Consider the following 17,032-nt stretch of genomic DNA (forward strand, 5'->3'; position numbering starts at 1 on the left):
AATTGATATACAGAAGAAATAGCATAATTAATTTTTTTATATTAGCCCATACATAATTCAGACTGACTAAATAAGGACTTATGGTGTTTCCTATGCAGTACAATACGGAAATATGTATACAAATCTATATATAAGTTGATTTTGTTTTCTTTATGAAGGCCAATAAAAAAGACCAACAAAATGCAACTGAGCTTTGATAAAAGCGCGGCCTGTGTTTTAAGTATTATAATATAAATAACACACGCCAACAGTCTGTCAACTCAATCATATTTATGTCGAACGAGTCATTACTTATCATCTATAGTTTGTATTTTTTGTTTAATAACACTGAAAACCAAAGGAAACTTATTTATTAATCTATTAACAATCTTAAAAGGGATTTTTCACTGATTTTGGCAGATATTAAAATTTGTCATTAAATGCTTTATTTTGATAAATTAAATATTAGATCTAAAATGCTCCCGTGCAAAAACAAGAATAAAATCTAAATAAAGAAAAAAGTAATCCTCAACTGGGTTCGAACCACGTTGTCTTAAATCCGTGCTCATAAAATGAATGATGTATTTTATACTTTATGTAAGCAGTCGTCGTAGTGTCACAAAATATAACGAAAACAACAGAACTCTCTCCAAATTATTCAATCGATTTGCGTTGCAACGCTTTTTAATTTTCAGGTTTTTAAATCGTCAAAAGATACATATAATGGATATGGTAAATGTTTAGTATTACTGTTTCCTCACATATATCTTAAATACAACGAAAATGTGAAAATCTGAAGAAAAAAAATTCAATTTACCAAAACGTGAAAAGACCCCTTTAAAATACCAACCTTGTTTTAATGTTAATTTATACTACGTCACCTTTAATATGCGCATTGTAAAATATGTATTAAAATTACCACTGTTTTAGATCTATTTGAAGCTTTTCATGTCCAAAGATTGCGTGACTAATTGTTTTATATACAAATAAATAAATCGAAAATAAAAGTGGGGACAAACATTTCAATGAGACTTGGAGTTATATAATTATTCAAAGGAAAGTAACGATCAATTGAAACGTTATGCAGTATTATTAAGCATAAACTTAGAAGTTTCATTTGCAATAAGTACGTTTGTGTTCAGTGGTGTGAATTAAGTATTTTTGTGCCTGGCACGCCGGAAGACCGCACTGATACAACCGTGATTATCGATAGTTTGTACATTTGGATATGAACTAATATGCGAATCATAATGACGTTCAAACAATTCGCGATGGTTTTAAAAACTTATCTGCACACGGTTCAACATTAATTTAACGATTGAATAAATGCAAAGTTTTGGACTACTTAAGTGAAAGTGCAATACGTAATAATTTGAAATAGCAGCGATTACAATGGATCGATATCAGCATTGGTATATTGTGATACAAGAAGGTTAAGCTTCACTATAAGGTGACAAAAACATCACTCGCCTGGCTCAGTTAGATCAAGCGTCATCAGAATATGCTCTAAAATCATATCAACGTTTTTAATTAAATTATATATTACTAAAAAATCGCAACGGATTGTTTCAACCGATAACTTTAGTGAATTGTAATTGAAAATTTGTAAAATTCTATTACAAGTATTCACGGGTATTTAACAGATATATCAGAACAATCTTGTTTCAATCTATTGTATCGCAACATACCTAGGGTTTATGTCTTATAAAATAATACTGGAGATAAATAACTACTTGATGGTATTTCGTTGTCAAGTCTTTTCGCACCTTAACGTATTTCATGATGTGCATTTGATACAGTATAGTACACACACACACCGACAAACACAAACACAATATCTTTATTTCTGTCACATTACATGATAATACCAGCCATGGCATACGCATTAACACATTGGTCGTGAGTCTGTGTTCTATCACATATAGTTGAAAGCATGTTTCAATTACAGAAACATATGTTATTTAACCAGGATATATCTTTGTGTAAATTTTGTACCGGGGACAGTTGTCCATTACATTTTTAGATGTTTCATTATGTCTTTGCATTGAATAAATATTGTTTCAGTGGAGACATTTTAAAGAGATTATTCTCATCATAAAGAAAAGTTTACCGCTGTTATTGTATTAAGATATGTTACCGTTATGATATAAGTAAAGTCACATACAAATATTTTCCTCCGAAAAAAGTATTATTCAAAATTAAGTTTTACAACAGATATAAGTATGAAAATGTTTGCACGAAAAATGATCTAATGAAATTTGTGAAGCGCCCCGAAGTCAATAGGGGTAAATATGCAAATCTATAATTGTTTTTACTTCTTTTGTTTAGTAAATTGTATGCAAGATTTTTAAGCTGCTGGCTATAAGAAATAAAACACATACATATAAGTACAGCACACTGTACACCTATAGCTACAGCACAGAGTACACTTACTAAGTAAGGCAGCCACACGTTTGGTTGACTATACGCGCTTTTAAAATATTTAGTGGTGCGTTTTGTTTAAGCAATTATATTCAAAACGCATAAAAAATGTACGTATAAATGTATGATTGTTTAGATTGAAAGAATCTAGCACATTGTCGAATAAAGAAAACAATAACAAACTAATATCTGATAATCTGCCATGGTTCTGGCTCGGTTTGCTATTATTTCTGAAATTCATCGTATTAGTGTGTATACACATTTAAACTTATCTTATTAATTTTTTGGAAATACGAGAAACACAAAATACTTATGAAATCGCGTTAATATCCTATCGTTTTGTTACAATAAAGCATGAGAGCAATATTCATCTTCTACTGTGAAAAAAGGGATAGGTGTTTTTGTTTTTTTACATCAGGTAAACTCAGAGGAATTTCAATATTGGGCCGACATCGAGCCATTTTGTTTATACGATTACGTTGCGAACAAAAACTCGATATTAGACCGATGATCATTGTGTCCCTGTCGACCAAAAGGCTGATCGCAACCTCTAGGGATGCAGGGACCACAGCCCACTTAAGGTAAAAATGTATAGCGGAACGCGTGATGTCTTGCGTATTTCAAAACATAACTTTAAGAGCGATGCATTTTTTAAACACATTTCTCAGCATGTTTACTTACTTACTCCGAACGTTATAGTTCAGTTTACATGTATGCTGTTTGTCTTGTGTTGGTTGGTTTTTAAATGGTTGGTAATGGCGAACTAGTTCATTCCCTCTAACTCAATTTCATGTATCTGAGCTTTTTTATTCTTATCAAAGCTGTCTATAATACCATTTCAATAACAAAATCTGAATATTAAACCTAAGAGTAAACGTTTAATTTATCAATAAATATAACGGCATTCAAAAAGCGCATTACTCCGTTCCCTCAAGCTGGGCTTCTGTTTAAGAGCTCTACAAATGAACAATTTCAGTAACATTACACAGTATTCGAATGCATTGCGACATCGTATAAACATGTTTTACTATTATGATTAACTGGAAACAATAGTCGGCATTAAGAAGCTTATGAATGTTGTCGATTCGCGATGTTACACTGATATTTCACTGTCACATGTATTTTGTTTTCACAATTTAAGCTTTCATTATCGTTTATAAATCTTCCAACACCTAATAGTCGATATGTTCCCACAATATGCCAGAACATGCATGATAACAACGTAATAATCGTTAAAATATCTTCAAAATAGGGCGGCTTAGGACACTCCACCAGAACAGCTTAAAACTGATGAAAAGTATTATATTTGATTTTTTTATTTATAATACAAAACTGATCAATGCTTATTATCGTTATTAAAAACTTATCATTTAATGCTGCATATATAATGTATAACCGTCCTTTAGGAAACAGCATACACCTATATGCTCTTTATAGAGAAGTATACGCCCTTTAGAGAAGTTTATGTTTAATGTTGATTTATGTGGTTTTGTGTAACACTAAAACATGGCAACTAAAGCGAATAAATGATGTACGTGTGCAAGACAGAGAAAGACAGACTCCGTTTATCTAAGCAGAGCATCACTACGATTAAAACATAATACTTGTCTACAGATCGCTTGTTCTACAGCACCAAATTAAATATGCACACGAGAATACAAAATATTTCAATTATTATAATGTATATGCAGCGAGTTTGTTATAATGCATAAATAAAACGTTTGATTCGTGTACACAGTTAATAATCCTTGCAACAATCATTTGCAAAAATAACATTTTTTTCCGCATGCAGTACGTTCATTTGTCTTTTCGTGTACAAAGTATGTCCATGGTTTTAGGCGAACATGTGAACGTGTTATGATTCAGTGACTCGATTGTAGTTCATCGTCACTATTCATTATAACGTAATGTATTTAATTGTTCTCTTGGCGCCATCGGATAATTACACTGGAATTGAAACTGACAATATATTAAAATGCACATGCATATATTTACAAGCCATTATTGTTTAAATAACCTAGAGCTGCATTATTCATTGAAGCTTTATTCAGCTACATGGCCGCGCTGCATCACAAATACACGCGTTGTTTGTTCTTACTTTGTGCCACCTGCAGGCCTTCGTAGTTATCTGTTGATCGCTCCGCCGATGAGAGTGTATCATAAGCATTATCAGTGCCCGAATGTACTCGGTCAGCGCTTGCTGTTCTGATATAAAACATGTTTTAGTGTTTTATTTGACTGCATTAACGTTCTGAATAAAGCCATAAATTAACAAGAATTCATTGTTGAAATAGGCGATACATTTATGTAAACTTACGTGCGTTTCTTCCGCCTTAAATATATACAGAAAGTTATGACATTTGTCGCCACAAGAAGACCACAGGCCATCGACAAAGCGCCTATTGCAGCAAATAATGATGCTGTCGAGCCGTTATTTGTTTCTTTCTTATTTGCACTTAAGGGAGAAGTAGTCGACCACCCTGGCATCGTTTCAAACGCACGATGTGTTATGGATATTACTTCCGAACGTGTTTGTGGAAGCACCGTTATACTTGCTAGTTGTGCTAAAGGAAACGAGCATGTACTGTACATGGAGAAAAATATGACGGCATTCATAATAAGTAAATAGACAAACGGACAATAATTTAAACCAGGCGCAAGAAATGTAACAAGCTGCAAATGAAGCAAAATCATTGAAGTATAAAACGTCGAATTGACATGTTAAATGATGATCAATACTTTGATCGGGTAGACACAAGGCCAACACGTCGCATTTGTCATAGGAAATGTACAAGGTTAAGCAGTTTTATTGATCCAAATAACAATATTATATGAAGAGCTGAAGTGATTTTTGTTCACGACGACACTCAAACGTAAGACCAACAAAATCAAACAGAATTTACAAGAGTTTCATTCAGACTTATTCCTAGAAGCTTTACTAATATTTTTATTATTAGTGGTTTTGAAATATAAATGTGTAACAAAATAGAACCAAAGATATGTTAAAAAGTATTGTTATTTTTGAATGTGTTTGTTTATGAACGGAGATATTTATAATATAATAACATTATTTATATACACTGTTTGGTTAATTAATGTCTACCTAAAGACGGGCGGAAAGTATTTCACACATATATACAATGTAACGTAGTCTTCTGATACACGATAAACGTAAACATAGACAAAGTCTATTCAGATTTCTTTGCGTTTTATTTCTATTTATTAAACTCAACACAACGTTTTCAAATGTCCGAACAATATTCTGAACTACAAGATACAGGCGGCCTAACGACCGCATGCCGCCACGCAAAAACAACAAATTGTATGCTTTCTATCCGGCTTTAGGCGTGAGACTGCTTTTTACTCATATGCAACGTAAATATGACGTATGCAACGTAAATATGACGTATGCAACGGACACATAACGAATACATACGGAATTGACCGAGGTTTTGACAAACAAGGTAAACAAGGACTCGTGTCAGGTCTTATTGACGTTTGATACCCCGAGGCAATGAAATGTTGATCTAGGCGTGACTGCCTATTGAAGATTTTATGAAATTTGGTTTATTGCGTTGACACAAATTTCGATTATTATATTAATTCAATAATTGCCCAAAATGTTCGTTACGTTACAACAATAAATCATTTAGAAATAAACGCACCGCTATATATGTTATTGTTTAAGTATAAAAAAGTTACATATATGATGAAATGTTGAAATAAATGAGACAAGATGGAATAAAACAACGACGACATACAATTTAATATCGTTATGGCAGTAAATTGTTTACGCCTATATTCGACCTTGTATATCAACATGCCTTTAAGATAAACAAGACGTCTCGCAATAATGCTGTGTAGGCGCGATGACAGCATCATATTGTCAAGACATAATTATGTTGTTATTCTGCTTGGTCAATGCGCCTTAATATAAAAACTTTTTCTTTCTCTCCCGTGTCATTGGGACAACGGAACGAGGTATAGCCGCATTTATTGTACATCCCGATTTCAAACTATAAAAAAGTGACGGAACGTTGCAAGTTCAATAGAAACCGGTGGTCTAAAACTATCCCATGTGAATGAAATATCATAACGTCCATTGATTGCATTTCATAAAGTGCCCAATTGGATGATTTGTGGTTACACATTTATTTAATTATTTTAAAAAGGCATGCACTATTTTCGTTAAGAAATATAGGTGATAAAATATTGAAGATACTAAATACATTCTTCATATATTAATACATATAAACTCGTATTAATACGTACTTATTCGTATCATGTCATAATAGTCAATGCATTACAAATACTTACGTGTTTTGCATGTTCTATCAATTCTATAGTTATAGCCAACTGCACAACCATTCCGACATTCTCCATTGGTAGAAGTACAGGTATCGTTGTTGAGACAGTTTGTACTACAGGCATTTTTGCAATTCCGACCGTAGCTGTTCAAACATGCTAAATAAAACAAATGTGAACCTAATGTTAAGACGCAGTTGTTTTCATGAAATACTGTGCAAAACATTTAAGTATCATCTGGTCAACCCGCCGATTGAAAACAGTGTAACTCGTTCCCGATAAGTCGTTCATCTTAATTCTTAATGTCTTTACATACAAAGGCAGATCGCTAAATTATTAGTACGTTACACTTACGCAAACTACAAGTTTTATCTTTGATATAGTCATATCCATCTACACATCCGCTCGGACATTCGCCATTCACATGGTTACAATTTTCGTTATTAAGGCAATGTTGACTACATGCGTGTGTGCAGTTAACGCCGTATCGACCAAAGCATTCTGAAGTAAAATTTTTAGCGTACATAAAAGCCATCTGAATATATTTAAAATGAAATGAAATTTAATCGCGTTATTATACTACAGATAGTAACATACAGGTACAGATCGATAAATAACAAATACGTTAAACTTACGTAATGTACATGTTTTATCTTTGGCATAGTCATATCCATCCACACATCCGCTCGGACATTCGCCGTTCACATTGTTACAGGTTTCGTCATTGAGGCAGTTTTCACTGCACGCACGTGTGCAGTTAGTTCCGTACCGCCAAAAGCATGCTGAAGTCAAAGTTTTGTAAATAAATCCATATGAATAGTATTCAAATGGAATGAACATATATTTATAGTTCAAACAAATTCATAAATACACACATTCATGCTATTGCAAAGTATAAATTAGCGTAAAGCAGCGACGGCAATTTCTTTGTGTCGGGACACGGGACACATGCGGGTTATTCTGGAAACCAATGTTGTTTTCATTTCAGGATGATACAATTCTGTATACTTTAGCAAAAACCAGTGTCAATTTTATTGTTGAAATCAAATATACAAACAACAACAACAACAACAACAGAAACACATATGATGCGGTTGAAAACTTGAACCTACTGTTAATTCTGTATAAATCGCAATTGCCAAATACGTTTCAGTAGTTTGTACTTATCTATTATGTCACTTAAGTCACTGAATTGATAACAGTTATACAGAGATTTTGGATAATCTTCTGCAGACACATTAAACGAAATAATGTTTCATTCATAGAAGAAATAAAGTGTTACAACAGCGCATATATTAAACTGTATGTAACCGTATTTTTATCGTTAATAAGAACTTCATTAACGAACGGACTTTCAGAAGTAAACATACAATATCATCGTCGGATACCCACGGCTGCTGATTACGCTCCGCTCATACTGGGGAGTAACGTAATGAATAGACCGGGGGTGTCCGACGATGCTACATTATTTGCATGAGCTGTCCTTGTTTAAATTTAAACACACAACTGCCACTTCTTTATAACCGCAGTTACCAGAACATGGGTACACTTTATTTTTACCAAATGTTTCGATCCATGCTTTAATCGTTCAGAAGTGGTGAAGCGATTTTGATTTATTTCCCTTAGACAATAGTCTTCTAATATTTTCTTCAGTAATTGCATATGTTACTTATCTCTACCTAATGATGTGCACTGATTCATCACTATTATTTTAACATTTTTGCAACACTTTTTTGTATCATGTTACTTGTTTCTGAAATCGTATTGCCTATTTAATTTGTGTCGAATTTGTGATAAAGTAAATATACTATTTATACAATGCTTAATGTCAAGATCGTCAGTGTCGGACTAATTAGTCTAGTAGGAACGGAGGTCCACGGTGCATCATTGGAACCTTTTTTTAATATGCTAATGGTGTTCTACATTGTCTTTTGTAAAAGAAAAGTTTTGATCCCAAGAATTTTGTTATGCGCATGAGGTCTAAATCAAGATGGCCGCAAAGATGGCCGACCAATTACATAGGAAATACCGTGTTTTAACAAATGACACAAACAACATATATTTTCCATTATTTTTTGTAAGCTTTTTAATTTTAGCAATTAAGAATATATTATTCTAATTAAACAAATAAGTTTTTTAGTGAAATATTAAACATATTATGAAAAAATGACTATATTAACGGAAAGTATGTAAAAAAACACATGTTTTTTGTGCTTATGACATGTTTCAATTTGCACCTGAAAAAGAGGTTAGATACAAGTATCATCATAACTACATTTATACATACCTATGGGACTTAGGAATATAAATATATAATAGCTTATGTGAGTATGATCAATAATTGTGATATATAAGACAAGAAAAGTGGGTGAGGTAAATGACAAATATAAAGAAAAAATGCCTAATGTGCATATTGATATATTTTGAGATATACTAGTCTTTTAACTTGTTATGTTTATGTTTTTGGATCTGTTTGATATGCACATTGTTTTTAAACATAAAATACATTCGTGTTAATTATAATAGTAGAAGTAAAGATTTTAAAAAACACATCAACAAAGCGCATTACAAATCTCACATTGAGCTCTAGAAGAAAAGAGGCTCACGCTGCATGATTGGAAGGTTATTTTTGAATAATATGCTCATGATAATCTACATTGTGTGGGTTAAAATATTATTTATGTTCACACATTTTTTTTGTTCCAATCGGGTATAAATCCAAAATGGCCACCAAGTAAGCCTCTCATAAATCAAGAAAATACTGTGTTTTAACAAATGACATATAATTTCTGCAGTTTTGATAAGATTTTCAATTTAAGCAATTTATACAATAGTTTAAAAAAAACAAATAAGGTTTATGATAAAATATAATAAATCGAACACAAACATGATTAAATACACAGAAATCAGTACACGCAATAAGTTATGTTTGCCAAATATATTTTTCAATATGTACCTGAAAAGCAATTCGGATGTAATTATCATACGAACTACATTCATAAACCACAAATAGACTGAGGAATAATGTGATATATTATTTAATGTGAATATAATTGTTATATATACGACAGGAAAAATGGGTAAATGACAAATCTTAAGAAAACATGCCTATTGTGCTTTTTGATATATTTTAAGATATAGTTGCCTTTTAATCTTGTTTTGTACATTTTGTTGATTGTTTTATACTAATAAGTGAATAAACATTGTATGTAATAAGAATGTACTGTATTGTAACAGAAAAGTTAATGTAAAACTAGGAAAATAAGATTATATATACACTGAGGTTACGCATTAAAATCTCTCACATTTGGCAAAATAACACACACTATTATAAGATATCAGTATAAATGTCCAATAAAACATACTTGATTTGAAACATAAACAGTGCCATTTATACCGCTTAGAATGTTGTGTTATTGTATTTTTGTTTCTTTTACTAATACTTATACATTTCATAATACACAATTGTGAGAAAAACTCAAAATGACCAAAAACAAAATCAATATCTGTATGTATATATAAATAAATTCAATCTTACCCAACGGTAAAAAACGTTTTATATGCAATTAATAATTATTAGTCGTTTAAAAAAACTACAACAAATACTCCATCTAAATAAAAAAAACAAGAGATGTGTTCGTCAGAAACACAATGCCCCCTAATGCGCCGCTTTTTTGACCTTTAACCTTGATGGATGACCTTGACCTTGACCTTTCATCACTCAAAATGTGAAGCTCCATGAGATACACATGCATGCCAAATATCAAGTTGCTATGTTCAATATTTCAAAGTTATTGCAAAACTTTACTGTAAGGTTAAAGTTTTGGGACATAATTGTTTGACCTTTGACCTTGAAGGATGACCTTGACCTTGACCTTTCACCACTCAAAATGTGCAGCTCCACGAGATACACATCCATGCCAAATATAAAGTTGCTATGTTCACTATTTCAAAAGTAATTGCAAAACTTTACTGTAATGTTAAAGTATTGGGACGAAGACAGAATGACAGACAGAAAGACAGGCCAAAAACAATATACCCCCGATCTATCGATCCGGGGGCATAAAAACACGCTGTTTTTCCCCCAAATTAACTGGTACCATTCCCCGAAGATTTGTATGCCATATCCTGCATTTCTCTGCTCCCTATGCAGGGTCTGGTTGCTAAAAAAAATGTAACGGCCATTTTTGCCAACAGCCGTTGATTGTCCCATCAAGAAATTAATGTGACTAAATTGTTAACCCTTCAATATATGTTAATTGTTAGATTTTTTCTGGAATAATTAAAAGAAATTTGAAAATTACATTGCTTTTAAATTTGTTATTTGTTGGGACTGAAGTTTATCTTAACATACGTTTATCTTAATTCGCCGTAAAAGTTTTGAACAATCGTAGCCATCCAGCTGATCATACGCAACAATGGTGTGCATGAACTCATTCTGATTACAAAGACATCCGTTGATCACATGCGCCGCTTCGATTTGGCGATGTATTAATACACAAGTCAATTATACTTCCTAGTTATTAATAAATTATATATAATTCAGAAATCAATGAGATGAATAGAGTGTTCTTGTTTATTTTTCAACATAAAGCACCTTATTTGTAAATTCCGGCAATGTGATGCGATTCAGCGAAGATTAATTTATCCTGTAAGTGCACAGAAATATTAAATTGCATCCCACCTATTACATCAGAATATATAATTTGTAGCGTCAATAAAAAATGTTTTGGTTTGTGGTCGATCCACTAGATATGTTTGCTTTTTTTCCAACAGACTAGCCCGTTTTATGGATGTGGCGCTTATATCCCGGAGGTGGCACCTATATCTAATTTAACTGTGGTAAATTTACATCTTTTATATCTTCCTACTTATTCTACTTGTTATGTTAACATGATTTGCAATACAATGTAGTTGTTGTTATGTGTGTGTGCGTGCGCGTGCGCGCTCGCGTGTGTGTGTTTTCAAATCTGTTTATTGATTTTTTTGCATACAGGTTTCCCGAACCAAGTGTTTTGCCCATACTGGCTAGATTGATCATAACTTTATTCTTTATTATAGATAAGAAAAGACAACAGAACACAATGTCTGGCGTTTTCGTTCAAACGGATGTATATTGAATTTTATGCATAAACAAGACAATTATTTTCAAATACAGTCAATAAAACCATGTCACTTTGTATTAATACGGGATTAATTAAGCGAGTGCATATATAACAAAGACTAGTACATAGAGTTGTTAATTGAGTATGCAAATATTGTAAGGCTTATTTTTACGAGATAATTAACACTATTTAAAAAAATCATTGCCTTGCCGATTATAAGGATATTTCTTGAAACGCTTAAATACACGAAATAATGTGTGATATGAGCTGCAATAATGATTCGAGAGAAGGAGATAACTTACTTGTGGGAACGACTTATCAAGTCTAGGGAATGAGTACCTAAGTAGTGGTGACGACATTGCTGACTCACGGGAACAACTTAATAAGTCTTGGGAATGATCTTACACTGATAACATACTCGTGGTAACGACCAATCAGAAAAGTTTAAAAAGCATGTAAATGCACGAGCCTATCCTATTCATATCACACAGAGTTATTACATTGTTTCCTTGTATCGGTCGTTTTATACATACGTTTAACAAATAACTAGTGTTCTGATTATCTAGCTGTCTCACATTAATACCTTGATGAAACAATTTATTTCTTTTTCACAACTCGTTATGTCGTTACCACGAGTTAGCTATGTTGTTCCCGCGACTAACTAACTCATTTTCTTGAGCAAGATATATTGATCTCACAACTTAAACAGGCGTAAGAACGATATACTGAGGCATGTTAATAACGTTAATCATTAAATAAAAAAGCATGCTCATGGCACATCTGTTCCGATGTACAAGATTATCCAGAAAACGCTTACTTCATAGGCCAAGTTAATTGTGATTTTTTGTTACCTTTCATTATCATCAAAAACTTTTCAACGATAGACTGTAGATGTCATAAGGTTTGTCGGTGAATTTAGACGTAATTATCGGGCAAATCTGCTCTTAACCCCCCTCCCCAACAAAAAAAAAACATCAAATATAAAGTAAATGTGCTTTAATATTGGTCTTACCAATTACTCAATTATGATTCGTTTAATTGTGCCATTTCGTAAAATAACCGTTTGAGTAAAGTACAAGATAAGTATTGATGCAAAGCATCAAAGGGCGTCGGGAATTTCAGTGTAAAAGGCACTCAATGAAGTTACATGGAACGATATTTTTCTACTGTAAATATTAATATATTGGCCGATTATTTTAAACAAAACAGAAAAAGATACTGGTATAACCATTATCTATAATTTTGTGTTATAACCCCAAACAACAATTATTTATGATGTTGTGTTATAATCCCCAAATAACCATTATCTATGATTTTGTGTTGTAACCCCCAAATATTTCATAGTTCATTTTATTTACATTGGTTTCCTTTTTTACTGGCATCCGTGTGCAGTTTTCATTAATGGAACAGAAATGTGTAGGTTAAAAAAAATTTGCTTTATCTTGTAAGCGTAATTTCATATTTATCTCAACTTCAAGGGGAGTTGATTCTGAACTTATTCTTACGTTGCTCATTTACGTTAGGGGTTAAGTACTCATTGATATGGAAACACTGTAAAAGTTTGAAAAAAATGAATGAAAATTGTAAATTGCATAAAGAAGCTGCATTTCACAATACTTTGAAATTCAGTAAAAAATCATAATAGATTTATTGCTCCGATATTCATCATTTTCAATAGGGTTCGAGTAATACCAATATAAAACACTTAACAAGTTTGGAAAGATTCAGACGAAAGTTGTGAAATCTTTTAAACAAGTGGAAATTGTAAATTTTGTCAAATTTAAAAGAAAAAAATTCTGGACTTATTGTCCCGATGTTTCTCATTTTTAATGAGGTAAAAATGCTCATTGTTATGAAGACACTGTAAGTTTGGAAAGAATCTGATGACAAATGTTGACATAATCACCTAACCAAGCAGTTTTTCACTTTTATTTTTAAATTCAAAGAGACATAATTCTGGACTTATGGTCCGATATTGCTCATATAGAGAGTTTGGGTTGGGTCCTCATTGATAAAAAAACCTGTGCAAGTTTGGGAACAATCGGATGAAAATTTTGGACTTCGAACAGCGATTTCAAAATTTCTCAAATTCTAAGGAAGATAACTATGGACGTAATGGTCGAATAATGCTAAAGGGCCCATACAACCTGGATAGTAATACGTGTCGCGCTTCGCGCTCTATATGTGGTTCTTAAAAAAAACTCCGAGGATTGCTTGACTCTAGGGAAACGGGTTGCTGGGACACAGCTCCTCCTTGATAAGCGGCTGCTTCCTTTATCGCAACTCATTGTTACAATCAATAATACGTATCGCGCTTCGCGCTCTATATGTTGTAGGGATAGTACTTAGGGCCTATGATAGACAACCATTAAAATACATGGATAATAGATGTGTTGTTTGCATTTATTTGTTAATATAAAAAACACGTGTATTTTTATATTAGATATTTAAGTGATGTAAGAAATTTTAATTAACGTTTTCACCACGCGGCATCCATTAATTTTAATAAAAAAAATCCAATTGTAGTCAAATGGATTTTAAAATGTCTACATAAAATAAAGTATTATTATATTTATTAACCTGACTGAAAAAAATTGTCGGCCGCCGAACTGTTCCGTTCGTGCCGGAACCCGGGATTGAACCGGGGGCCTTTAGATGATTGTTGCGTAAACAACTTCAGTCTAACGCTCTCCCAACTGAGCTATTACGGCTGACATCATTTATATACTGCTATTTGGTGAAGTTGTGTATAGCGATCGTTATTATATTTCTATTAATAAACTAATACATTGTACGTTTTCGTACAACTACGCCTTCCAATAAACTTGCTTGCGCGATAAGTCGTAAAATATCGTACTACATTGATTCTCAAATAAATAAGCAAATTAGAAATCGACAAAATAAATATATTTTGATTATGTTTTGTTTTTATACAAAACCAGAAAGTTTCGCGTATTTGCCCAGTCCCTGTGATCTTTCCCCTGTGATCAGTTGTGGATCAGTTATTAATTAAAACAATTAGCTTTGCATTATTGGCAATAAATGTTGTAATAAATGTAATAGACACAAATGCAGTACTTATTTACACTAATTTACACAAAAAATCACCACTATGCAAGATATTCTTAAAACAAAAATATATACATTGATCCGTAAAATTACTTCTCCTCCCATAAGCGAAAAAAAATGCATGAAATACTAGTCGCCGCTCTCCAGAGCGACGCCAATGAAACTCATTGTGTCAGAGAAAAGTAGCATGTTTTTGTCATAATTATTTAAGAAAAGATGCATAACATATTTTCAAAATATTTGGGTTTCAGTTATTGGGTGTATAGGGTATTACTGGTACACGTTTCGGACATGCATTGAGCAGTCTTTCTTATTCAAGATGCTGACTTGGTTTGACTTAGAGGGGGCATTGTTTTTTAATACACGCTTATTTGAATGGAAAGTATATATGTTCTGAATAATAATGGAATAGCTTCTTTCCGTTTTCTGTTTTTAGCATCACCTCCTTTGCATTTGCTCCCGCTCTCTTGAAAAATGCAAACATATCGAGTAGGTAGGTAATAAACCAATGTCTAAGTTGATTTTACATTTTGAGTGTCTTGAAAGCAACTGCTTGATGTCATTACTGATATAATTGGGTGGATTGTTTTCTTCACACAGGCATAAAGCTGCTTCGATTTTCATCATAACGTATACAGGTCTGCACGTTAAAACTGGTTTGCGATTCTTTGGTTTAAAACTACACCATTTTATAACTTAAAAAACTGCTCACATTTCCAAATGTGATTGTATGCTTATCTACATTAATGGATAAATATATATTCGTAGAATCGCATTCAACTGCATAATTTTAAATTGAAGACACGATCTTATAAAATAAAAACAACTTATTTAACATAATCACTTTAAAGAGTTTGGAACATTTACAACAATTTCTATTCCCTGCAAAATGGGTCTTGGCAGACAGAAATTAAAGAAATATTTTTAAATATCTTTTTTTTTCAAAATATGATTGAAGCTTTTAACCGACCATTTATGCTCATTCGAATTTGAATGTTAAACTTGTGTTTCTTCTTAATATTTATGAATAAGAGATACACAATAGCTTCACATTCAACTCAAGCTCTTTATGTCTGTTACCAATTTATCAATAGTTTCCCATTTGATTAAAAAATCTAGTGAGTTAATTTGGAATAAAGTTATGGAACCGACTCCGGGTTCACATATTATTCAGCCTAAGCGCGAAAGGACCTCGTTTACTTCAAAATACACACGCTATACAAACTGTTTTGGTTGCTTAACTTTATTAGATTGTATCTACTAACTTGATTGAATGCAATATGTTCCTATAAAAACATAAAAGGGATAGTATACGTTACAAGAACAATGTACAAACTTCATAATTTAGTAAAGACCTAAGGTTTGTCTCACAATTGTGTATTATGCAGTGCATCAGTTGTAGTAGCCTTTATTCGAGCGAACATTGAATGCAGGAATAAATATGTATATCTGCAGATTTACTCTATTATTATGGTTATACATTACTTATTATTATTATTATTATTATTATTATTATTATTAATAATAATAATATTATTATTATTATTATACTTATTATTATTATTATTATTATTATTATTATTATTATTATTATTATTATTATTATTATTATTATCATTATTATTATTATTATTATTATTATTATTATTTTATTTTTATTATTATTATTATTGTTGTTATTATTATTATTATTATTATTATTATTATTATTATTATTATTATTATTATTATTATTATGATTCAATAAATAAATGTCACATCGTTTATATCCTTTGTATTGTTTAACGGCTTATCTATTTTTACATGTTTATGTTGAAATTATACTGATAGTGTTACATTAGGGTTTTTGCATTGTTGCAGATCATAACAGATCATAACAGATCATTACATTATAATCAGTCTGCAAACAATATATAGTCAACGAAACCACAAAATTGTTGCTTGTTATTAACCCAAGACGGGCTGGCTATGACGGCGACAATGGCGACAATGTGTTTTGACTTCCCAGGCGTTGATGATTTCTACGCACGAAAAAAATGAATACAGTCTCCTATAAAAAATTACTCTCCATAGCCATTATAAGACAACTGTCCATGGACACACATAATGCACCCCGTCCTGGGTGTGTGTTTCATTACTGTGATCATATAGCA

General features: G+C 32.0%; 1 protein-coding gene across 1 annotated transcript in view; it reads right to left on the reverse strand.

Annotated features, from left to right (window-relative positions):
* Window positions 1–1,801: 1,801 nt before the first annotated feature.
* LOC127857469 (uncharacterized) overlaps window positions 1,802–17,032 on the reverse strand; it is a 30,475-nt gene continuing 15,244 nt past the window's right edge. The window contains exons 3-8 of the mRNA XM_052393864.1: window positions 7,341–7,487; window positions 7,060–7,206; window positions 6,718–6,864; window positions 4,718–4,964; window positions 4,499–4,605; window positions 1,802–4,347 (exon numbers count right to left, since the gene is read on the reverse strand). Coding sequence (XP_052249824.1) covers window positions 4,343–4,347; window positions 4,499–4,605; window positions 4,718–4,964; window positions 6,718–6,864; window positions 7,060–7,206; window positions 7,341–7,487 — 800 coding nt within the window. The 3' untranslated portion in view covers window positions 1,802–4,342. The remainder of the gene's footprint in view (window positions 4,348–4,498; window positions 4,606–4,717; window positions 4,965–6,717; window positions 6,865–7,059; window positions 7,207–7,340; window positions 7,488–17,032) is intronic.

Source organism: Dreissena polymorpha, chromosome 14, assembly GCF_020536995.1.
Source record: "Dreissena polymorpha isolate Duluth1 chromosome 14, UMN_Dpol_1.0, whole genome shotgun sequence".
Lineage (NCBI taxonomy): Eukaryota > Metazoa > Mollusca > Bivalvia > Myida > Dreissenidae > Dreissena > Dreissena polymorpha.